This window comes from Ailuropoda melanoleuca, chromosome 8 (genome assembly GCF_002007445.2).
Source record: "Ailuropoda melanoleuca isolate Jingjing chromosome 8, ASM200744v2, whole genome shotgun sequence".
Classification (NCBI taxonomy): domain Eukaryota; kingdom Metazoa; phylum Chordata; class Mammalia; order Carnivora; family Ursidae; genus Ailuropoda; species Ailuropoda melanoleuca.
The window spans coordinates 53,142,066-53,168,880 of NC_048225.1; the positions used below are offsets into that span (position 1 = coordinate 53,142,066).

Genomic DNA, 26,815 nt, shown 5'->3' on the forward strand with positions numbered 1-26,815 from the left:
TTTTTCTTATATATTTAAATTTATGTCTCATATATTCCTCAACCCCTAATTGTAAGCTCCAAAAGGACAGAAGCATTTGTTTTACACAACTGCTGTGTCCTCAGTGCGTAAAACCATTCCTGGCACAGAGTAGACACTCAATAAATAACTTCTTAATTGAATGAACTATTTTACTTAGACATAAGTTTAAAAGCAATGAACTTAAGGGTCACCTGGGTGGTTAAGCCAGTTGAGCATTTAACTCTTGATTTCAGCTCAGGTCATGATCTCAGAGATAGAGCCCCAAACTGGGCTCTGCGCTCAGCGGGGAGTCTGCTTGAGATTCTCTCCCTCTGCCCCGCTCCTTGCGTGCGTGCGTGTGCACACATACACAGTTTCTCTCTCTCAAATAAATAATCTTTAAAAATTGTTAAAAATAATGAGTTTTAAAAATATATATTAAGTATGTAATGGTATAGATGAAACTCAAATATAGTGAAACATGTCAAAGTCTACTAACAACTGAAGCTAAGGAATCATCAGGCAATAAATGAAGAGTAGGCCTAAACATAAAATGCTTAGGGGCAAGCTCTTTAGGTTAAAGCACTTCTTGATAAACATACTATCTATATTACACTATGTTTGTCTTTCCTAAAAAAAAAAAAAAAAAAGATATGGAAAATTATTTTATTTTGTGGTGAGATAGTCACTATGTATTAAGCTAAAATAAAAAGATAAGGTTCTAAGAATTTACAACAGGATCCAAATTTTTATAATTATGTTAGTAATGTTTATCTTAGGTGACAGGAGTAGACTGTTAACTTTTACTTTCTCCTTGGCAGTTTCCTATTTTTCTATTTTGAACAATTATTTGAAATAAGAAAAGAGATATTCTAATTGTTTTTTAAAAGGACCATCTGATGAACATTTAGGTTACTGATAATTTTTAGATATTTCAAGTAATTTTATAAATAAACAATCATTCAGAGATATATATCCTAGACACTTGGATCTAAACATTTAGAAGTAAAATGCAATATAAAAGGAAAAAAACAGTTTGAATTTGGTAGATAGCACCATATTGTTCTATAAAAGTGTTGTACCAATTTACAATCCCACTTGTGAAAATACCTGTTTTCCCAACACTGGGCAACCCTAAGTATTATTCATTTTATTTCTTCTCAAATGATTAACCAATTATTCCAACCATAAATTAACTATAAAAATGTTTGTGTGTAGGTATGTATATGTGTGTGTGTGTGCGTGCACATGTGTATTCTAATTTATATGTACCATGTTTATTTTTAGGGGAAAAGAAACCTATAAGGGATAAAAAAATTATTTTTTATTTCAAAGTACCTTCACTTTATAAAAAAAAAATCTTAAATTTTTTTGCAAGCATGTATTAGTTTAAAATCAATGGAAAAAAAAAAAACAGATGCTCCTCTTTTCTTTAGAAAGACAGAATTCCTCAGTTTAATCTGCAAAGTATCTAAATTAAACAGTTCCCAAAATATGTATCTTCAGCTCTAAGAAGATGACTAGTATCATTATTTCTTCCAAAACTTTACTGACTGAATGACTGTATGTATAAATGAAACTAAACAGTCTGCTTTTTCCATTAGACCTTCAAAATAGACCTGCTAATTTAAATGGAAAGAGGTCCACAAAAAAGCCATACAAGAAATCATGGAGTCTGAGGTAATTTCCAATATGCTAAACATGGTCCTACACTGTCCACCATTCTGTTACATCTAAAATATTGTCAAATTAGCAGCATGATACAAAACATAATAGTGAATGTAGGAGAATTTAGAGTCAAAAAATAGTTCCAGTCCCCAATCCACCTATGATCTTCACCCTGGACAAGTCAGTTAACCTTTTGGGTCACACAGTTTATCTTTCAAAGGATAATGACAAGTGGAAAATAACAGGGTTATTGTGAGGCTCAAATGAAATAGTGAATTAAAAACACTTTTTAAACTGTAATTTTTATTAACAGTTCTATTAATTTTTATTAATTCAATTTAAACAAAACTATTTCAAAAACATACCATCCAAGACCTATTTCTACATGAAAGGGCCCTTTAGATACAAATGCTTCTCTATCCATGCTAAGTAAGACCTAGAAAAACAAAGCAATCAGAGATTGCAGAGCATGGTTTCAGTGGCATGTTTTGGCTGTTATGCAGCATTCCATTCATTTAACAAATGCTTTTTTAGTACCTCGACCTCACTCATAAAAGAGGAAATACAAATTTAAACTGTACTATAAAACTATTTTTCACCTATCAGATTGGCAAAAATTCCAAAGTTTGATTGCACAGTCTGGTGGTGAGCCTGTGGGAGAAAAGGCACTCATACCTAGCAAGTGGGAATGTAAATAAAGACAATTTTGCAATATCTACCAAAACTATAAGTACACATCCTTTGTACTTCCACTTCTCGGAAATTTACCCCACTGCTATACTAGCACTCATACAAAATAATGTACTTACGAAGTTATTCAAAGCAATACTGTGTGCATAACAAGACTAGAACAACCTAAATGCCTACCAAGAGAAGCCAGTTAAATAAATCACAGTACACCTATTTAATGCCAAACTATGAAGGAAAAAAAAATTAGGGAGGCTCTGAAAAATTAGGGAAGCTATCTATGGAAAAACATCTAAGACATTTTAGGTGAAAAATGCAAGGCATAGAAATATATATAGTTTGGTACTATTTTTATTTGTATTTGCATAAAGAATTCAGAAAAGAGAAACAAGAAATGTAGAACAGTGGTTATTAGGGTGGGGTAAAAAACAAGGGAGACGGGACAGGTGAACTTTAAACCTTTATATATTTTTCGAACCATGACTGCATTAGCTATTCAAAAAATTAAATGAAAAAAAAATGAGGGCTTAATATATGCCAAGTGTTGTTTCAAGTGCAATGAACAAAACTAACCTAAAATTTTCTGAATTACATGGAATTCATCTTCTCATACATTCAAAATAACTGGTTGGCATTCCGGGCACTCACATTTCATGGGTGAAAAAAGAACTATGACTGAAGAACAAACTTGATTTTATAAAATTTCAAGCTTAAGAGGAAACCACGATTAGAACATAGCTCACCATCCATTAACACAAAGCTTTGTTCTCTGGGGTGTGATAACTTTGATCTGAACTACTTAAGGGGTAGGCAATGTCCTAAGAGCACTAAAAGATGTCAAAAGTCAAAAAATCTCACACATATCTTCTTAGAATCTGCTGTGAATTCAGCCAAAATAAAAAAGTAACTTAGAGATCAGTATTTCAAATATTCTTCCAATGAAAAAAAAAAAAACAACCAAAACTTTCTTTTAAAGCTAAGAAATGGGGGTGCCTGTGTGGCATCGAGCCCTGCATCAGGCTCCCTGCTCAGCAGGGAGTCTGCTTCTCTCTCTCTCCCTCTCCCCCTCCCCACCGCTCATATTCTCTCTCTCTGTGTCAAATAAATAAATAAAATCTTTAAAAATAAATAAAACCAAGAAATGATGTCACTACACAGGTGGTACAGGTGGTTTTGTGAGAAGAGCCATCTGGCCCTCTATCATGGTCATCCTACACCAATGGCCACATAATGATCATGAAACGACTATTTGTGCTTGTCATCACAGGTCCAACAAGATAAGCTGGATTGACTAGACTTATTAAGGAAACAGCTTCCTGGCTCCTCCTATGGTAGTTAAAAGTTATAAAGCCCAACATATGGGCCCAAAGGAAGACCATAAACAGACTCCATTCAACCATGACATTTTGGAGTAGGAGGAAGTCTCAGAAATCATCAATTCTCTCATTTTAAAGATAACTTCACCAAAGCTCACAAGAGGAACTAAATGCCCTAGCCAAGGGGCTTGCCAGTTAATGACAGACTCAACAGCACTAGCAGAGACCGTACTTCCCTGTGGTGTACCAGCTATTCTCTTGCTGTATGAATGATCATTTCATTGCGAGAACTTTAAGAAGCAGTCTATGATAACTTCTAAACTCAAGGTGTAGTCTGAGCTAGAAGAAGACAAAAAATAAACCAAAAAAGTCACTTTGTTTCCATCATATCTCTTAGACAACTTTTTATAAGATGGTCATCAACCAGTCCCATGACTACTCTCTTCTTGTAAACTACTTTGATTGTTAACATTAGAAATTACCAAATACCTAAAATGTGCTAAGTACTATGTTAATTATTATTATCAAAGATAACACTGGAGCAAGTACACAGAAGTTTTATGAAGATAATCAAGGACTGATTATACAGAAAACCATCAAAAATTTAAAACACTCGGGGTGTCTGGGTGTCTCAGTCGGTTAAGCATCCAACTCTCAGGTTCAGCTTAGATCATGGTTTCGGAGTCATGGGATGGAGCCCCCCATGGGGCTCTGCACTCAGCGGGGAGTCTGCTTCTCTCTCTCTCTCTTACCCTCTGCCCCCTCCCTCCCCCTAAGATGGATAAATAAATCTTAAAAAAAATTTTTTTTAAGCATCTCACATAGGTCACCTGTCTGGCTCAGTCAGTAGAGCATGTGACTCTTGATCTTGAGGTTGTGGGTTCAAGCCCCACACTGGATTACTTAAAAACGAAAAAAATTTGTTTAATCTAAAAAAATAAAATAGAACACTCTGGCATTGTCATATATTGCTACTGATAAAACCCATTACTGAGCAGTAGACCAAATGTATTAAGGTCTGCAAAAATGCTTATACATTAAGACAAACAATAACCAAACTGTTTCATTTTCCTTCTGGACACATCAGAAGACAACATATCCCAGTCCCCTTTCCATGTAAAAAGGATGACACTACTGATTTATGGCCAATAGAATGTTATGGAACTGATGTAGACCATTTCCGTTAAAAAAAAATCTCCCTCAAATAATCCTTCTCTCTTGCCATGCCAAAGTCATGTATTGATGATAGCAGCATTCCAAAATAGAAGGAGCCGGGATACCTGAGTCACTGCTTAGGGGACAGCTGCCAAGACTATGCCTGATAAGAACACCTACACTGGACTTAGTGTAAGAAATTTATTACATTACGCCACTGAGATTTGCAGTATTTGTTACAGTAGCTAGCATTAATCATTCAGATTAATATAGTGTTTTAAGAATTTGCAATGGTTACAATGAAAAATAAGAATGAAATAAAATTATATGAAAATGCAGAATTTAGACTCCTTTTTTTCATCTTTAAAAATCATTTTAATGCTATTTACATTATGGTGGGGGTTCTACCCTATATAATTCCTGACTGAATCTTTTAATGAGCATATATTGGTATTGAAATTAAAAAAACAAAAAAGGTGTTAATAACAACAAGTGCTTTAATAATGGTCTTTAAAAGTAATTAAAACCTGGGGTGCCTGGGTGGCTCAGCTGGTTAAGCATCTGCCTTCAGCTCAGGTCATGATCTCAGGGTCCTGGGATCAAGCCCCACATTGTTGGGCTCCCCGTCCAAAATAACACCACTTTTTGTTTATATAAATAGATCTGCAATCACATTTTATCAAGTGTTATCATCTTATCTCAGCTGTTTCTCATAAAAATCTGTCTTGCCAACTTCATAAGGCATCATCTCCACTTTACAGATGGGAAAAGTGAGGTTCAAAAAGCCACTATCTTTGTCCAGTGTCACACAGCTAGACCTACTATCTATGTATTTTCAATCCTAATTCAGTATTCCTGCCATATACCATGTTTGTTCCCTTGTACCACCCAACACATGGCAACTGATTATATCCAAGCACCTTTCATCCAATACGTATTCAAAAGATGCTTGTGATTTTGAATCAAATACTTACTTGGTCTACTCTCAGAATTGCCACTTATGGAGCAGTCCACAGTACAACACATGCAAATGAATTCAAGGAAACCATGCCATTCTTCTAAAAATGACCCCATATATACACAAGGAATTACAGATATGAGAAGACATAAACTGGTTCCAATTTTACCATATTTTTAAAAATTAATTACGTTTTAAAGAAAATAAAATCAGTACGTATAATGATAGCTACTAGAATAAAAACATTAATAACTAACATCCATAAATAAATTTACTAATTTAAGAACTATCCAAAAGCCATGTTTCTTTTATATATGATATACGTAACACTACTCAAATATTTTCAGACAGCCTGACAATTTGGCTTTCCAATAAGCATTAACAGCAAATCGAAGAGGCACTGACCACTCACTTGTGTTACAAAAGAATAAAAATGAGATGGAACAATTTGTGGGCAAGCCCACAAATTCCCTTACCTTTATATATCTTTTCAGTATTACACAAGTGAAGCGTGAAGTAGGTATCAAGGAGCTGATGGCCATTTCTATTAACAATGTTCCGGGCAGCAATGTTTCGAAGGTGTCTAAGACGTCGCTAAAAAATAACAACAACAAAGAGGGACACATTCAGCTTTTCCTCCTATAAAATCTTCGAAAGTTACGATCCGAAAATGAAACACAGCAAGTTGTGCCAGTTACTGATTTGTTGAGCCAGTAACCTTAACCCAGTCTCTTATTATGCCTCAGCATCCCCTCTGTCAAAAAGGAATTACACCTGCCCAATCTCATTTACAAGGTTGTTGTGAGCATGAAATGACAACAGATATGAAGTACTGTCGAAGAGCATAAATGTTACATAAGTGCTATATACCTGTACAATAGCATTAGTATTTCCTGGAATATAAAGTAAGCAGTAATTTGCTTTCTTCCCTTCAGAAGAATAGACATGCAAGTCCATCTCATACCTACAGGCAAGCAGTTTTTACATACACACACCCCTGTTGCTAGTGTACTCGAGATGCCAGGTCATCTGTACAACCAGGAAAAGATGCCAAGCCAAAACATAACTCACTGGGCACTCCAGCCAGCCAATAACCCAACTGTTGCGAGCTTAAATTAAATCTTCACCTGACCAGCAGCCAACCAATCTCTCTTTCCTGATCAGGCCTCCTTCCCAACAATTTCTTCAACTAAGATGCACAAATCATTTGGAGTCCCCATCGTTGAAAAGGCAAACACTCCAGAAGCAACAGCAGAAATCAACAAAAATACAAGATAACAGGGGCACCTGGGTGGCACAGCGGTTGGGCGTCTGCCTTCGGCTCAGGGCGTGATCCCGGCATTATGGGATCGAGCCCCACATCGGGCTCCTCTGCTGGAAGCCTGCTTCTTCCTCTCCCACTCCCCCTGCTTGTGTTCCCTCTCTCGCTGGCTGTCTCTATCTCTGTCAAATAAATAAATAAAATCTTTAAAAAAAAAATACAAAATAACAAATAGCCAAATAAAAGCATATCAAAAAGAGAAGATGTTGGCCATGCTCGAGTCTCGGCACATCAGATCATTCCCAAAGGCTAGTTCCCTGTGTCAAATAATTATTTTCAGACTTAAAAATAGAAATCAAGTGCTCAGTTTTAAAATATGCTTAAAGCTCTCCCTTCAGGCTGAAAGCCCAATCTACTCAAGTAAGCCCATCTTCAATTACACACGCAGTTAGCTGGAAAAGTACAGTTCTTTCTTTCCATGTGCATAGCAACCTAATCCTTTCTCCCAATCTAGAGATTAAGATTCTTTGAGAGAGGTTATTGTCTAATAAATTTGTTTAATACTCTAAGTATGAAAAGGCCCAAATATATTTACAAAAAGTTCCTCAGGCTGGGAAGAACTTTTTTTTTCTCTTTTTTTTTTTTTTTTTTTTTTTTTTTTGATCCCCGCGGGGCCCCCCCCGGAACCCCCCCCCCCCCCAGTCTGCCTGCACCTCACAGCCCCCCAGGGCCAGGGAGGCCTGGTGTGTCAGATCACCAGCTTCACNCCGGTGGCAGTGAGGGGCAATCGGTCTTGCGGAAAGGCCTGCCTGAGGCAGGGAGCCTCAGGTACAGCCAGGCTGGGGGACGGTGTTCTCCCCAAGGTGAGACAGGAGGAGTCGCAGGCCACAAAATTCCTCGTCCACCTCCTCCAGCTGTTTCACGGTCTCCTCCAGGCTGAGCAGCTTCTCCCGCTCCTGCTCTCGCTCTCTCTCTCAAATAAATAAAATCTTTAAAAAATAAAAAGTTCTTAGGGCTTATTCTAAAACACTCATTTTTACACAATCTGCCAATGGTTTCCATCTCATACCCTGGATTACAGCAACTATCTCTTCCTCCTATATATTTTTCATTAGCCCTCTCGATCAAGATTTGAAATTAACAGGAAGCACTAACCACATCTATTTTGCTGTAAGATTACAATCTTGATTCTCTGATCAAAGACCTGAAAATATTACCCAAAGCCTCTAGAATAAAGTACACACTTGCTCTATTACTTTCGAAACCCTGTACAATCTGACCCTCTCCACATCTTATCTTTACTCGCTAGATCTACATACCCAACCCCTCAGTCACACATAAATGCTTAAGGTTCCATGAAAAGGATCATGCACATTCCTAGCCCCAGGCTTTTGCTAATGCTAGCCCCTCAATCTAGAATACCGTTCTCTATCTTTTTTTAAGATTGTATTTATTTATTTTGAGAGAGAATGAGAGCAAGAGAGCATGAACAGAGGGAAGGGGAATAGGGAGAGGGAGAAGCAGATACCCCTCTGAGCAGGGGGCCCCACGAGGAACTGGATCCCAGGACCCTAGGCTCATGCCCTGAGCCAAAGGCAGCCACTTAACCAACTGAGCCACCCAGGAGCCCCAGAATACCATTCTCTTAAAGGAGATCCTATTTCTACTTCAAAGTTTGGGAGAGAAGACGTCTCCTTCCTTTGTCTCTAAGTGAAATAAGTTGCTCCTTTATTTATATCCAAATAAGAACTTTGCTTCTATCTCTCCTAAAGCACTTATTTCATTTAACCTAGTCTTATTAGTTGATTAGTTATCTTCCCTATTAATCTCTTAATAACAGAGATCATTACCATCACTACACTGTCAGCACTTATTAAATGTTTACCATGTGCCATGCTCTGTACTAAACACTTTGTACATATGATCTTATTTAATCCTCATAACAACCCCACAACATGAGGTTTTATTCATTATCATTATTCATCTCTTTATCCCAACATTCCTACGTAACCAAGTATATAATAGTAAATAATAAACGAGCGGTATATCTCAAAAGAAGGAAGGAAAGAAAGCAAAAGGAAAGCAAGGGTTTACACCTATATATGTGGCTATATATCATACACTTGTATCTCATAAACACACACACATATATAATTAAGACGGTTTGGTCTTTACACTCCCCCATTGCCACACAGGGCAGAATGAGCAATGATCTATCCTTCAACACAAGAGAATAATTTTATGACAAATAGAATAATAATGTAACAGACTGCCTTATGACACAATGTGCAAGGCTTGGCCAGAGCTGTAATCTATAATCGATGCATAGATATTACTGAAGAGACCTTCCCACTATCTAAGAAGTTAGCACAACCAGCTCCAAGACACCTTCTGACTCCTAGCTCTGCAATTCTAGTATCAGCAGTGGAGTCCATAAACATCCATCTGGGTGGAGTACCAATGTATCACTATTGTTTCCATGCTCCTTCCACTAACGGGGGTAAACAGAACTGACCACATCAGGGCATTTTATAAGAAGGTTTACAGAAAAACAATGAAAACCACACAAACAAAAAACAAAAACCTCCTCCACAAATTAACCAACTATACTTAAAGCACTGACTTTGGGTTGTACAACTTTTTGCCTTTTTCCCTATTTTATTTATTTCAAAAGCATTAGGGTAAGTATTCTCATTACACCATGATTAATTAAAATACAAGATGCTCCCAGCAGCTAGAAGGGACAAAGGAAATCAACTCTTTACAGGTAAATTATTGATGTAACCTTGGTGAAACGCAGTAAATGTACACATGAACCCTCTTGTGCCCTTTGTCTTGGCTTCCTCTTTAATAACATTTATTCCAATTTTATCATAAAGCTTATTTTTTTAAAATGCTAAACTGTAATAAAATGGAGTTTAATTAATAAAAATGTGCCAGTGTTACTTTTTAGTTTTGACACATGAAAAATGGTAATGTAAGATAATGACATTAGGGGAAATTGAATGAAGGAAATTCTCTGAAGATTTTTGAAATTTTTCTATAAACTTAAAGTTATTCCAAAATAAAGTGTGGTTTTTTTTTTAAGTTACTGCCTTTTTCAGAGTTAGGAGGTGTGTAATAAGCAGGACAAAAAGAGTGCCAATAAAACATTTCACAAGCACTACTTTATTAATAAAACTCTTCTTTATTCCCACCGTTCACTTCACTCCCACTTCCTCTCTTCCTCTCCTTCCCCTAAGATTTAATGCAATTAAAAAGAAACACTGGAAGGTTAAGTCAGAAACTCATAAAAAGCATGGTGACTAACATAACGTAATAAAAAAATTTTTTTAAATAAATCAAAATATTCCAAAAAAAGAAAGAAACAACAAACAAACTCATAAAAAATGATTACCTATGGGGGTGAGAACAAGCTGGAGAGAATATAGAGAAAATAAGACTTACCTGCTACTTGCTTATATAGTTTTGACTTCTGTACCATATAAATGTCTTACATACTCAAAAAGTAAAGTTAAATGAGTAAGAAAAAGTTTAAATCAACTAAACGTAATCCAAAATATAACAACAATACCAAAAATTACCACCGGTGTTAGGACATATCATCTATCTTCATCCAAATTATTACCCTATGATTCAAGAAGTACTGAAGATACCAGAGTGACCTAAAAGATCCTCTCTTGTTCAGTTCCCCCAGATATATACTTGAAAAAAATATGTAATTTTACCTATATTGGAAATAGGGTTAGTTCCAGATATTTGTCTATCTTCCCCAATAAGAATACAAATTCTATAAGGAAGAGATTTTATTTTGTTTTTTAAAGATTTTGTTTATTTATTTGTCAGAGAGAGAGAGAGTGCGTGCACACAAGCAGGGAGAGCAGCAGGCAGAGGGAGAAACAGGCTCCCCGCTGAGCAAGGAGCCCGATGCGGGACTTGATCCCAGGATTCTGGGATCATGACCTGAGCTGAGGATAGACGCTTAACCGACTAAGCCACGCAAGTGTCCCATACCAAGACATTCTTGACTGGGTTAATTCACTGGAGATTTAGTAATTCAATCAAAAAACATATATTGTGTGCCTGCTATTTGCTAGGTACTCATTTAGATGCTGGAGACACAACTATAAATAAAATAAAATCTCTGGGATGCCTGGGTGGCTCAGTTGGTTAAGCGTCTGCCTTCAGCTCAGGTCATGGTCCCAGAATCCTGGGACCATGCATTGTAGATCTGAAGCATTTGCTTCAGTAAAAAAATAATTACTCATTAGTAATGATTGAAACGGATGCCTCTAAAGAACTTGTTACTACTACTACTATTGTTAGCCAACTACTTCAAAACTTAACAGTAGTCAGGGGCAACTGGGTGGCTCAGTCAGTTAAGCGTCTGCCTTAGGCTCATGTCATGATCTCTGGGTCCTGGGATCAAGCCCCACATCCGGCTCCCTGCTCAGCAGGGAGTCTGCTTCTCCCTCTTCCTTGCTCTGTCTCCCCTGCTTATGCGCTTTCTCTCTCTCTCTCTGAAATAAATATAATATTAAGAAAAAAATAACAGTAGTCTAAGAAAAGTTTTTCGTTTTTTATATTGTGTTTATTTTGTCCTGCCCAGGACCTATTTGACTAAAACAAAAAAACAAAACAAACAAAAAAACTCCTTTGCAGAATCACCCTCCCCTACTATGAATCTCTATGTTTCCTGTAGAATTAACTCTACCTCCAACCCCAAGAATGTTCATGTCATGACTCAGATCAGGACAATCAACACACTCCCTCCCCCTGAGCATAAAATATGACTTAATTAGGACCACTGAAAGACTCAGAAATTCTATTAAATTATTGAGATTTCTTTTTTCTCACAATGGCCCTGAACATGGAAGGATACAGAGCTGGAGATGTTGGCAGCTGGCTTTCATCACAGTGAAACCAAAGAATGAAACCAACAGGGAAGAAAGCAGAGTAAAGAGAAGTGAAATTCAGGTCCTGGATCAAACTATACCTAAAATGAGAATTACAATGACAACCACCAACCGAGTCCCCATGAAACTGTCAAAGATTACAACTAGGGAGATTTATATTGTGACTATTTATTTATGATTTATCCATAACAGGTTAGTAGATGAAGAGTAACATTCAGTGGCAGGGTACAAAGAAATGTTTCATTTTGTTAAACATCCCCACGTTTTAGAAAATGATCATTTCTGGTAGGTCAATTCACTTTTGTTGATACAATTTTGAATCTCAATATGGGTGACAGCATGGCTTTAAAAACAGTCAAATCACACCCCAGAACAAAAAGAAATCCAAAGCCATTTTCAGTAGTGAAATACATCACTGGGGTTCTATACTCCTCCTGAGCTTTACCATTCCCTTGCAGATATCTAAAATGTTCTGACTTCTGAGGTACATAATGACCAAAGAGAACTAATGTGTCTTTGATCTTCTTCCTTATCACTACTGTAAAGAGTGATTCAGGGAGGCTGATGGCCAACAGGAGGACATGGCTCCCATTCACCCTTCCTTCCCTATCCGTAACCCTTGCTTCAAAAACAAAAGTACTATGGTTCTTAAATATAATCACTCCACAAATCCCCACCATTGCCAAACTAAATAACCATCCCACATACACCTTTTATGACTTTTAAGACCATACAGAAGTATCTTCAAAACAAATTTTGAGGGGCGCCTGGGTGGCACAGCGGTTAAGCGTCTGCCTTCAGCTCAGGGCGTGATCCCAGCGATCTGGGATCGAGCCCCACATCAGGCTCTTCTGCTATGAGCCTGCTTCTTCCTCTCCCACTCCCCCTGCTTGTGTTCCCTCTCTCGCTGGCTGTCTCTCTCTCTGTCGAATAAATAAAAAATCTTTAAAAAATAAAAAAATAAATAAATAATAAAAAAAACAAATTTTGAGTCTAATTTGCTTAACTACAAGAGCTATTATAAACCAATAATATAATCAATAATCTATAGCCCAACAGAAAAGGGGGAAAAGGATATAAAAAGAAATGTAAATGGTCAATAAAAATATGAGAAGATGTATAATCACACTCCTAATTAAAGAGGCACGCATCGAAACAATCATTCCACCTCATGGCAGACTAGCTTCCAAATGGCTGTACCAACACATCACACCCCCTGTGCTCTCTTACAATGTGATACCGCCACTCCTCCATTACAAAATGGGGTCTGTGTTTCCTGTCCCTTACATGTAGGCAGGCCTGTGACTATCATAGAAATTAGACTACAGGACTTCTGAGGCTAAACCATAAAATTATCTAGTTGTCTTAGGATGCCCTTTCTTAGAACCCAGTCACCTGAATGTAAGGACACCAAACAGCTACATGAAAAGGACTTCGTAGTTGTTCTCCACAGCCTCAAGCGAGATCCCAGCTATAGCTAGACATGTGAGTGACCACAGCAGCCCCCAGCCTTGGCGCCACCAGAAATGACATCAAATAAAGCAGAGACAAGTCATTACTACCACAGCCAAATGAAACTGCACAATCATAAGCAAAATAAATGATGATGTTGTTTTATGCCACTAAATTTTTTTTCTTACTCAGCAATAGAAAATGAATCTTATCTGATTAAATGGTCAAACTATTCAGTTTTTGTCACAGCTGATATGAGTAAGGAAAATAATGTGGGAGGAAACATAAACTGGTTCAATTTGGACGGAGGGCAATTTAGCAATAATTATTAAATTTTAAATTGTATGTAATATTTGACCAAGCAATTCCACAAGTCACAAAAATGTGTCCAAATGTACTTATTCTGATATTGTGTATAAAAGCAAAAATTTAATAACCACTCTTAAATTGTGGTACATTCATACAATCGAAAACTATGTATCCATTTTTTAAGAAGTGCTAATATGGAACACAAAAGAGCATGAAATTTTAAATGCTCACTTAAAGAAATATCACTATATACCCTGAATGAATAGATCAGGGGTTTCCAACTCATTACGTAAGCAGGCAGAGAGCAAATTATTTTAAGTTTTTCGGCGCATATCCATTCTCTTCATAGTCTTGTTTGTTTGTTTACAATCTTTTAACCATGATAACCTTTCTTAGTCTCCTCAGTTACAAATGCCAGTCAGTTCGCCAGTTTGCAAACCCCTAATGTAGAAAATCACAGATATGAGATAATTTTTTTAAACAGCATTTGGTTTAGAAATGTAGTCAAACCTGCTCTGGGCACCAGCCCCCTTTCGGATCCTCAACTTGTTTTTTTTGTTTTGTTTTGTTTTGTTTTGTTTCATGTCAGGCATTTATTTCCTGCCTGGGGCTAGGCTAAATGGCATGGAGGAATAAGGCCCAGGTTGTTTCCAGTAAACTCAGATTACCACTATTTTGGTATACTTTTTTGAGGGACAACAAAAGCAAACCTGAGAGAAGATTAGTTTTCCACATTCCCACAGGAGGCAAAAATGTTGAATTACTGAATCGAGAATTTAAGGTTGATAAATTAGATCAGTCTTTTTAAAAAATACAAAAGCTCCTTCTATATTAGAGCACTCAGTCACCTAACTATTTTTTCTAATCTTTTGATCCCACCTGAAAGACTCCCTGTAAAAAGTTTTGAAAAGAACCCAAAACCGCTTTATTTATAACTAGCGCTTGGTGCTACTGGTTATACGCAAATAGTACCAACAGCCAATGTTACAGATTTAAACAAACAAACAAAAAAACACCTAATTCTAATCTCTCACAAAATGCATTATAGCTCCCATCCCTAACTAAGAGCTCTCTGATACAAACCACACAACCTTGGAACTAAAGCCTTTATTTTGACACTCAATCCGCTCTCACTCAGTCCCAGAATTTAATTCAGTCACTTAGTAAACACTACGAAATTATAATACAGGCTTCTCCACAGGAAAAGACAAAATATATCTCTGAACTTTCAACATTTCTTATACACCTTGGCTCTAGGTTTTTTTCTCTCCACCCTACCTACCCCCAATCTTGGTGGAAGGTCCAAATTTGCCCTTCTTCCTTCATGTTTCCTCCAGGTAGTGTTGCTCTAATACACAAGCCTTTGTAGTGACAGGTCTAGCACTGTTCTCTGCCTGTATCTCTCATCTTCTCTCTCTTGTTCGCTTCTTCCTTCTATTTTATCCTGCAGGTATTTCCTTCACACAGCATGCTAAGAATTCTGGGGATACAAATATGGCATTCCCTAATTTCAGAGTATGTAATCTCACTAAAGAGCTAGAGTTTGTGCATACAAAAAGGCCAATTTGAGGTCAAACAATCCAGCAGTATGCTGTCATCATTGATGGCATTTATTAAAGAACTGCGATTCTAGAAATGTAAGACCAAAGAAGAAACACAGAATTACAAAGGATGACCTGGAAGATAAAAAGTGGAAGACAGGGGGCGCCTGGGTGGCACAGTGGTTAAGCGTCTGCCTTTGGTTCAGGGCGTGACGGGCGTTATGGGATCGAGCCCCACATCAGGCTCCTCCCCTATGAGCCTGCTTCTTCCTCTCTCACTCCCCCTGCTTGTGTTCCCTCTCTCTCTGGCTATCTCTATCTCTGTCAAATAAATAAATAAAATCTTTAAAAAAAAAAAAAAAGTGGAAGACAGGAGACAGCTCTCAGTGGTCCAAGTGTTAAGAGTAATATTGTGGGGATACCTGCGTAGCTCAGTTGGTTAAGCGTCTGCCTTTGGCTCAGGTCATGATCCCAGGGTCCTGAGATCAAGTCTACGTCAGGCTCCTTGCTCAGTGGGCAGCCTGCTTCTCCCTCTGCCTCCTGCTCTCCCTGCTTGTGCTCTCCCTCCCTCTCTCTCTTTCCGACAAATAAATAAATAATTTTTTTAAAAAAAGAGTAATATCGTGGCCATAATTTGCTTTAAAATAATTGAGGTGAGAGAGGGAGGATGATTAGGTAGGCATATAGGTAAAATAAGATATGCCATTACATGGCAGTTATTTAAGTTACATAACAGGTACCTGGAAGTTCATTATACACCCCCTCATATATATGCACTTCAATATACACTGATATATACAATACACATTGCACTGTACATAGTTCGCTATTCTTCGAAATTTCCATAATAAAAAAGTTTTAAAGTAATATTAAGAGGAACAGAAAGAAAGGATAAGACCACATAGGAGTCTAAAGCAAAAATGGGCTTAACAGGGAGATTAAATAATGGATATGGTTGAGGATGAAAAGAAGATTAACAAAAGAAATAAGGGTGTCAAAAGGCCCTTAAGGAAATATGAACTAATCAGTAAAGATGTTAGGGCAATAGAGTAGCCATAAAAATAAAAATAAAAAAGAACGAATGAATGAATGAAAGAAAGGAAGGAAGGAAAAGGGGTATGTGTGTGTATGTCTGTGTGTGTGTGTGTTAAGGAAATATACCCTATACCTTATATCAAATTCCAAATGGCTTAAAAATATTTAAGTGTAAATAATTAATGCATAAAGTACCAAAAGAAATCATGAAGAACTATTTTATTACCTCAAAGGCCCAAGAATGATAAAAAACTCAGAAGCCATAAAAAGAAAAAAAAATCAATAAATTTTACCACATAAAGCGTTTTTAAATTATGCATGGTGAAAACTGTCACATGCAAAGTCAAAGGAAAAACAACCTAACCAAAACTTTTTAACTCACATAACCAATTTCACTGAAATACAAAGTTCCTAAAAATCAATAAGAAAAAATCCAACAGCCCAACAGGAAAAAAAATGGCAAAGAATGTTATTAACACATAATTCACAGAAAAGGAAAAACAAATAACACCTAAACATGAAAAGATTCTCAATCTCACTCATAAGAGAATTGCAAACTAAAACTACACTAAAATTGGCACAGACCAAAATGTCTGCTAACATATTCAGAGGCAAGGCAGTGGCAAAACAAGCACTTGGCTGAAAAGAGTACAAACGGAAAACCTCTGAAGATGGCAATCTGGCAATATCTACCAAAATTACAAATGCACATATTCTCTGACTCAGTAATTCCACTTCTCCATTTGTGAAAAAATATGTACTTAGAGATATGCATTATAATATATGTAATACGCTATTGTTTGTATTAGCAAAAAACTGGAAATATGTTCAATGCCCACCAATAGGGGACTAGCTAAATTATGAGACATCCTATAGTGGAATACTAAGTGGCCATAAAGGATAAATTACATGGCAGCTGTTTGAGCACTGATATGGAACAATCTGTAAGACATACCATTAATTAAAAAAAAACACACAAAAGCTTGGGACACCTGAGTGGCTCAGTTGGTTAAGCGTCTGACTCGATTTCAACTCAGGTCATGATCTCAGGGTTGTGAAAATAAGCCCCACGTGTGGCTCCACACTGGGCGTGGAGCCTGCTTAAGATTCTCTCTCCCTCCCCCCCTCCCCCCACTCACTCTCCCTTATTCACTCTCGATCGCTCTCTCTCTCAAAAAAAAACCACAAAAGTTTATGTAGTCAGTGTGTTTAACATGCTAGCATCTGTATTTCATAGGGGAAAAAGAATATAATTACGTAATTATTGAAGATGCATAAAATATAACTGATAACACTGGTTGTCCCAGCGAAGGGAAAATGGGTATTTGGGGTACAGGGTGGTATGGAGACTCTTCATTGTTATATATACCTTTGAATTGTGATCCATATGAATATATTGTTTATTTTTTAAAATAAAACCAGAGGCACCCAGGTGGCTCAGTCAGTTGAGTGTCCAACTCTTGGTTTCAGCTCAGGTCATGATCTCATGGTCATGGGATCAAGCCCTGCATCAGACTTCATGCTCAGTGGGGAGTCTGCTTGAGATTCTCTTTCTCCTTTCCCTCTGCCCCTCCGCATGCTTGCACTCTCTCTCTGTCAAATAAATAAATCTTAAAATAAAACCAAATTTACATTTTTAAAGAAACAGAGACAGCAACCAACCTTTAAGCACAGCTATCTGTGACATAGTGGCTAAGAGTTCAAACTAGAGTCAGTAATTCTGAACTCTAGGGTAGTTCTACCACTCACTAGTGAGCAAATCACTTTCTCTGAGCTTGTTTCCCCTCCCATAAAATGGAGATATTTCCTGTATGCCTACCTCCATGGGTTATTTTAAGGATCAAATGAAATAATGGATATAAAAGCTCTCTGAAAAATCACAAAGTACTTTATAAAGTATTAACAGAAATAGGGATGTCAAGAAAGGGATGTGGTTATCAGTATAAGAGGGTGAATTGGCTTAGGCATTTCTAATTTGAAGTAAAGAGACAGATTTAGAATTCATTTATCTAAATAGAGGTGACATGGTCTCAAATTTACAGATCTCCAAAGGACAAACATTCAATAAATAGAATCACAAAACTGCAAAAATGGAAAACATCCTGAAGGTCATCTAAGCCTTTGCTACTCAGGATTACCTGGGAACTTGTTGGAGAGGCACAATCTCAAGTCCCACTACAGACCCACCCAGTCAGAATCCATATTTTAACAGGATCCCCAGGTAAGTTTTATGCACATTTTAAGTTTAATAAGTATTAATCTAGCCATCTTATTTTTCAGATAATAAAATCAGGGCCTTATATAAGTAAAGGGACTTGGCCATGTTCGCACTGTCAGTAAGTACCCAAATCAAGATGTGGACCCAAGCCTGATCTCTTGGACTATGTGTATATGTATGCATGTATATCACGTATTTGCTTCCCAAATACCTTGTTTCAAGACCCAGGAGACCTCTTTGCCTTGCAGATATCCCATGCCCCACCCCCATTTCTGATCAGTCACCAGCCCATCAATTCTCTTTCTTCACAATATCTCTGGCATATGTTCCTTCTTTCCACATCCTTCATTCACTGCCCTAAAACTACTGCTATGCATACTAGCTTCCTTCTCTTATGCATGTATCAACTTCCTCTCCTGGAAACAAGAGCTCTCTTACAAACAGTAAGCTCTATATAATTCCAAAAGGAGATGCAAGGCATCCAAAAGCATTAAATAGTGGCATAACTGACTCCAGGCAGAATCAATGTTTGAAACCTAGCAAAACTAGCACATTATAATTTGGTAATCCTAACCCAGAAACTTCCTGTTGTCACTCCCACTATTTCTTACCCATCACCTCCTCCTCTTTGCCCTAGAACTTACCCAAGTTGCCTTCATCTAATAAGGCCCTGCCACTACAATCAAGCTGTACTAAATAAATCCAAAGGCTCTGAATCTACTTTCTATCACCATCTTCTATCCCAATCTGTCCCAATACACTTTCAACATTCATAAACATTCCCATATCTTCATAATTCTCACCTATACACTGTACTCTAACAAGCCAAAGCATTTCAACATTTCTTGACTATCCACAACGTGCCAGGAACCACACAATAAAACTGAAGTCTAAATACCTTTGAAAGGGTGCCTAGGTGGCTCAGTTGGTTAAGGGTCTGCCTTCAGCTCAGGTCAGGATCTTGGGGTCCTGGGCTTGAGTTCCATATCAGGTTCCCTGCTTAGAGGGGAGTCTGCTTCTCCCTTTCTCTCTACCCCTCCCCACTGCTTGTGCTCTCTAATAAATAAATAAATAAAATCTTTATAAAAATTTTAATAAGTAATACCTTTGAATACCTTTCCTACATAAATTCAAGAAAATAAAAGCCCTGGTCTCTGCCCTATTTGCATTTCTGCACAAGGAGTTTTGACTTTTGGGGGTGCCTGGGTGGCTCAGTCGGTTAAGTGTCCAACTCTTGGTTTCGGCTCAGGTCATGATCTCAGGGTCCTGAGATGGAGCCCAGAGTCGGCATCCACACTCAGTAGGGAATCTGTTCGAGATTCTCTCCTTCTGCCCCTCCGTCCCACCACCCCCCCCCCCCCCCACCCCNCCCACCACCCCCCCACCCGCTCACGCACTTACTCTCTCTAAAATAAATAAATAAATCTTAAAAAAAAAAAAAGGAAGTTTTGACTTTTTAAAGAGCAAATAATATGGGAAGACTTTTATAGATGTTCAGCCACAAAAGCAATAACAAACAGAGTAAGACACCCACAACATGAAGAATAACTCCTGTGCGACAGCCTGTACCGCACAAGGGTAAACAGTTCTAGAGACTCCCATATACAAATTGGGTTGAATTAAATCAACCTGAAAAAACAAAGGGAGTGCGCTTAAATTCAAAATCGAATTGTGAGCTATTTATTCCAATGATCCCAAACACCGTCTTTGTGTTCTAGCACGAACTTGGCCGACTTAGGTCTGAGCCCCACCCAGCTATGTCACTAGGAAACGTATTTAAGCTCTCTGAGCTTCACATTCCTCATCTGTAAAATGGAGCTAATGACGGTTTGTATCTCACAGAATTGAAATGAGTAAATGGAGTAACTGCAAAGTCCTTTCCTTAGACACAGTGCTGGTACATGTGACAGTTCAATAATATTACTTTATTATCAATCACCCTAAAGTTTCCTCATTCTTTTACAGAGCTTCAAAATCTATCCTCTGAACTGGAGCTATACAGGTTTGTGTAGGAACAGACTATTATTATCAATCACCCCAAAGTTTCCTCATTCTTTTGTGGCGAGTTTACCTGTAGAGCTTCAAAAATCTATCCTCTGAACTGGAGCTATACAGGTTTGTGAAGGTACAAGCAAAGATGAAACTGGAAAACTGCATTTTATTTTATCTTTTTAAGATTTTATTTATTTATTTGACAGAGAGAGAGACAGCCAGCGAGAGAGGAAACACAAGCAGGGGGAGCGGGAGAGGAAGAAGCAGGCTCCCAACAGAGCAGGGAGCCCCATGCGGGGCTGGATCCCAGAACGCTGGGATCATGCCCTGAACCTAAGGCAGATGCTTAACAACTGAGCCACCCAGGTGCCCCATGAACTCTGCATTTTAAATTCAACAAGCAGAGTGAGAGAGTAGGAAAAGCTCTGAATTTAGAACCAGAATAGGTGGGTGTGAACTCTAGCTCTTCCGTGTTCTTTTCTGGGCCTTGATTTCCTTCCCTGTTAAATGGGAGAGATGGCTCTAACTATTGTAGCTAACAATACTATGAGAATGGTTTTAAAGAGATTAGCTACTACAAACAAAGCAGCAGGGTTGAAGATAACAACGTCAGAGTGGGAAACTTGTTCATGAGTAACTGTTAAAGGATATCTCTATAGTGGTATGTGACAAGAAATCATGAATCTTGGCTGGAGGAAAATATGGCAGTGAACAGTAACCACAAAGTTAGACTAAAGTGAATACCTCCAACTAAGGAGGCAAACACCAAATCACTCTGTGTGAGCCACCTCCAGAATCTCCACTTTTGATACATCCTTCCTGACCTCCCTGTCCCATCCACTACCCCATACGAAGATGATCATTTCTCCCCTCTGGGCTACCACTACCTTGTGCACATGCCACCATCATGTAGCACTTGCCACAATTATGCTTTATTGCCAATGCTCCCCACAAAAAGAGGGGTGATCTCTAAATACAGAAATCAAGTTTTACTCTTTTTACACCTACAGCACTTGGCACAAGGCTGGCACAAAGTAGGTCCTCAATAAGTGTTTGCTGGATGAACCAATGAATCACAGACAATATTAGCGATCTCACTGTGAGATAGTACCCTGAAGTATAAGGTAACATTTAAAGCTTTATTTTATGCAAAATAACATATATTTTATCACAATTCTCTGCCCTTCTGTAGCCTCAATGGCTATAAGCTCCCGAAGGACCAAAACTATATCTTGTTATCCCAAGTGACTAATGGGCAAGCACGCAGATATTCAATAAATGTCTGCTGATAGAAGAAGGGAATGATGAATGCATGAATACCACTGCCTCACCACTCAGACCTCAATCTTCCCTTACTTAGAAATTTTGTCAGCAGTCTTCTCACCACTCTTTCCACTATCACTCTCTCTTCTTGTGTCAACTATACTTGAATAAAAAAAATTAATGAATTTTTTTAAAAAGACTATCCTCCATTCTCACTTATAGTACAATGTCAAAGTCAGACTGGTAAATGTGGAGGAAGTGTTAAGAGCTGGGAAATCTTTGTTTTGTCCCATCATAGAGAAGACCGGCTCAGATAAAAACCATCAGTGGATGGTAAGTCTGCAGGGGGGTGGAGGGCAGGATATATGCATGTGCTCTAAGTGTCTCCCTAGAAACTCTTCATTAGTCACGCATGCACAGATTTCTAAAGTTGAGAAATCAGATAATATCTTGACCATGTGACCAAACTTAACACCAGTGAGGGACAAATGGACTATTCCAAGTGAGAATGCATAATCTGAATCTGATCATGAGGAAACATCAGATAAACAGAAAATGAGGTATATTCTACTTTTAAAAGGGAAGAGGTGATCTGTATTATGACATTGACATTTAAAAACAAAAGACAAAGAAAAGCTGTGAAAAGCTCTTAAAGAAGAGATAAGACAATTAAATGCACTCTGATGCTAGACTGGATCATGAACTGGAAGAGGAAAATTTCTATAAAGGACATTACGGGATCAACTAACGAAAGTGGAATATAAACAACAGATTAAATAAAAGTGTATCACCGTTAAGTTTACCAAAGTTGATAACTATACTATGCATAGGAAAGAGAATATACCTATTTAAGAAATACATATGCAAGTATTTAAGGGTAAAAGGTCACGATAACGTCAAATGATTCACATATACCAAAGAATATTTATCTATACCTGTATATACACAGAAAGAGAGAACTTGCAATTGATAAAGCACACGGAATAATGTTAACAGTAGACAAATCTGGGTAAAGGGTATAAAGGTGAGGTGTTCTCGTACAAGTTTTATTTTTGCAATTTTTCAATAAACTTGAAATTCTTTCTAAACAAAAAGTTTTTTAAAAAAGGAAAAGAAAAACAAGCCCTACCTAATGCAATAAGACAAGAAAAGGTATAACAAGTGTACAGATTGGGAAGGAAGAAATAAAACTGTTTTTGTCAAGATGACATGATCATCTGTGTAGAAGATCTGAGAAAATGGACAAAAAAACTCCAGGAACCAATAAGCAATAATAGAAAGGTTGCAGGATACAGGTTAACATACAAAAGCCAATCACTTTCCTCTATACCAGCAATGAACAAGAGGAATTTTAATTTAAAAACACAATACCATTTCCATTAGTAATCTCAAAAAAAGTGAAATAGTAGGCATGACTCTAACAAAATATGTGCAAGATCTGTATAAGGAGGGGCGCCTGGGTGGCACAGCGGTTAAGCGTCTGCCTTCGGCGGCTTCTTCCTCTCCCACTCCCCCTGCTTGTGTTCCCTCTCTCGCTGGCTGTCTCTATCTCTGTCAAATAAATAAATAAAATCTTTAAAAAAAAAAAAAAAAGATCTGTATAAGGAAAACTACAAAACTCCGATAAAAGATATCAAAGAAGAACTAATTAAGTGGAGCAACATTGCATATTCATGGATAACAAGACTCAATATTGTCAAGATGTCTATTCTTCCCAACTTGATCCACAGATTGATGCAATCTCAATCAAAATCCCTGCAAGTTACTTTGTGGTTATGAACAAACTGATTCTAAAGTTTATATGGAGAGGCAAAAGACCCAGAACAGCAAATACAATACTGAGGGAGAACAAAGTTAGAGGACTGACACTACCCGACTCCAAGAAATACTATAAAGCTACAGTAATCAAGACAGTGTGGTATTGGCAAAAGAATAAACAAATAAATCAATGGAACAGAACAGAAAGCCCAGAAAAAGACCCACATAAGTATATTCAACTGATCTTTGACACAGGAGCAAAGGCAATACAACAGAGCAAAGATAGTCTTTTCAACAGTGCTGGAAGAACTGGACATCCACATGCGAACGAATGACTCTGGACACAAATCTTACATCCTTCACAAAAATTAATTCAAAATGCGATTACAGACCTAAATGTAGAATGCAGAACTATAAAACTCATTGAAAATAACACAGGAGAATCTAGGTGACCTTGGGCATGGCAATTACTTTTTAGATGTAACACCAAATACACTCTCCATGAAAAAAATAATTGACAAACCGGACTTGATTAAAATTAAACACTTCTGCCTGCAAAGGACAATGTCAAGAGATTGAGAAGACAAGCAACAGACTGGGGAAAAATATTTGCAAAAGGAACATCTGACAAAGGACTGTTAACCCAAAATATACAAAGAACTCTTAAAACTCAACAATAAGAAAACAAAACCACCCAATTGAAAAATGGGCCAAACACCTTAGCAGACACCTCACCAAACAAGATATACAGATGGCAAACAAGCTCACGGAAAGATGCTTCACATCATTTCTCATCAGGGAAATCCAAACTAAAACAAGATGCCACTACACAGACCTATTATAATGGCGAAACTCCAGAACACTGACAGCACCAATGCTGGCGAGGATGTGCAGCAACAGGAACTCTTTGTTCTCTCATTGTTAGTGGGAATGCAAAATGATATGGCCACCTTGGAAGTCAGTTTGGCAGTTTCTTATAAAACTAAGCATACTCTTACCATACGTTCCAGCAATCATGGTCCTTGGTATTTACTCAACAGAGTTGTATGATTCCAACTATATGACACTCTGGAAAAGGTAAAACTATGGAGACAGTAAAAAGGTTAATGGTTGCCAGGGCTTAAGAGGGTGTGAGGGATGAACAGGTGTGGCACAGGAGATTTTTAGGGCAGTGCAACTACTCTGTATGATACTATATTGGTGAATACATGTCATTATACATTTGTCTGTAACCATATAGATGTGTAACACCAAGAGAAAACCCTAATGTAAACTACAGACTTTGGGTGACAACGATGTGTCAATGTAGGTTCACCAACTGTAGTAAACATACCACAGAGTGGGGGATATTGATAATGGGGGAGACTATGTATGTGTGCGGGCAGAGGTATTTGGGAAATCTTTGTACATTCTGTTCAATTTCACTGTGAATCTAAAACTGCTTTAAAAAAATAAAGTCTTAAAAAAAAAAAAGACTGTCCTCCCCTCTACCTCCAGGAAAATATCCAAATCCCATATATGGCATATATGGCCCTTAATAATCTAATCCCAAACTATACCTCTCCAACTCACTTGTTTCCACCATCCTCCTCCAAGCTACTTAAACTCCAGCCTCACTTAATTATCTGCCATTCCTTTTTATATCCTACCTTTTTATTCAAGCTGGTCATTCTGCTAGAATGCTTTTCCTCCCCTTTCCCACCTTAGCATTTGTTCAAACCACCTCTTGTATTACACTAAAACAGTTTGCTGATATAGTTGCCTTAACCATTAGATTATGTGTCCCTCCAAGGCAAGGACAGTGCCTTATTGATCCTGTATCCTCAGTGTCTAACAAATAGTAATAACAATAGAAGCCAACAACTAACATTTCTGGAGCACTTTCTCTGTACTAAGCACTTTTGAAAGCAAATTTATGACTCATTTAATCCTTTCAACAACCCCACAGGGTAAGTGCTATTATGCCCATTTCATTTGAGCCTTCCTGAGGCATAGGGATATCAAGTAACTTCCAGACTGCTCAGCTAGGAAATGGAAATACCAGGATTTCACCCAGCAGTTCCCTCTGGCTCTAGAATCCATATTCTTCACCAATGTGGTATACATAGCAGAAACTCAAAAAAATAACTGTTGAACAAGTGATAGTGTAGACAGAGTTGAACACAACTTTTATGGAATGAAAATATTAGGGAAGAAAAGTCAAGCAACTGGCAACTGAGAAAAAGGAGGAACATTGGGGTTTAAAATGTTTAGAGATATAAATAATCCAATCTCTTTACTATTTTCTCTTGTAAAAGTTAAGACCAGAACAAAGTTTCCCAAAGTTACCTTAGTTACTCCCAGAACCAGCTTGACAACAAGTCTTCCCACTACACCGTATTAAAGGAATGATTATCTGTTTTCAAGAAACTATAAAACAGGAGCCCCTGAGTGGCTCAGTCAGTTAAGCATCTGCCTTCAGCTTAGGTCATGATCTCAGGGTCCTGGGATCCAGCCCTGTGTCGGCTCCCTGCTCAGCAGGGAGTCTGCTTCTCCCTCTCTCTCTGCCCCTCACCCCATCACGCACACTCTCTCTCTCAAATAAATAAAATCTTTAAAAAAAAAAAAAAAAAAAACCTTGGGACGCCTGGGTGGCTCAGTTGGTTAAGCATCTGCCTTCAGCTCACGTCATGATCCCAGGGTCCTGGGATCGAGTCCCACATTGGGCTCCTTGCTCAGTGGGGTAGCCTGCTTCTCCCTCTGCCTGCTGCTCCTCTGCTTGTACACTCTCTCTAACAAATAAAGTATTTTTTTAAAAACTAAACTTGTTAAAAAAAGAAGTTGTAAAACAGGATGAAGGGGGTCAAAGGTACAAATTTCTGATTACAAAATAAATAAGTCATGGGGATGTAATGTGATTATAGTTAATAATACTGTACTACATATTTGAAAGTTGCTACAAGGGTAAATCTTGAAAGTCCTCATCACAAGAAAAAGAAAATTTTCTTATAACTATATATGGTGACTGGGACACCTGGCTGGCTCAGTCAGTATAGCATGTGACTTCTGAACTTTGGGTCATAAGTTCAAGCCCCACATTGGAGATGGAGTTTACTAAAAAAAAAAAAAAAAGTAAAGTTTACTTAAAAAAAAAAGAAAGAAAGAAAGAATGAACAAATGATGTGTGGTGACAGATGTTAACTAAATTTATTGTGCTGATCATTTCATAATTTACACAAATATCAAACCATCATGTTATATACCCAAAACTAATGAGGTATGTTGATTATACTTCAATTTTAAAAAA

The 26,815-nt window shown here is 37.7% G+C and overlaps 1 protein-coding gene across 2 annotated transcripts in view; it reads right to left on the reverse strand.

The window, feature by feature from the left end:
• UVRAG (UV radiation resistance associated) overlaps positions 1-26,815 on the reverse strand; it is a 298,437-nt gene that overhangs the window by 260,632 nt on the left and 10,990 nt on the right. For both annotated transcript variants that reach the window (XM_034666314.1, XM_034666315.1), the window contains exon 2: positions 6,261-6,378. In XM_034666314.1, coding sequence (XP_034522205.1) covers positions 6,261-6,378 — 118 coding nt within the window. The remainder of the gene's footprint in view (positions 1-6,260; positions 6,379-26,815) is intronic.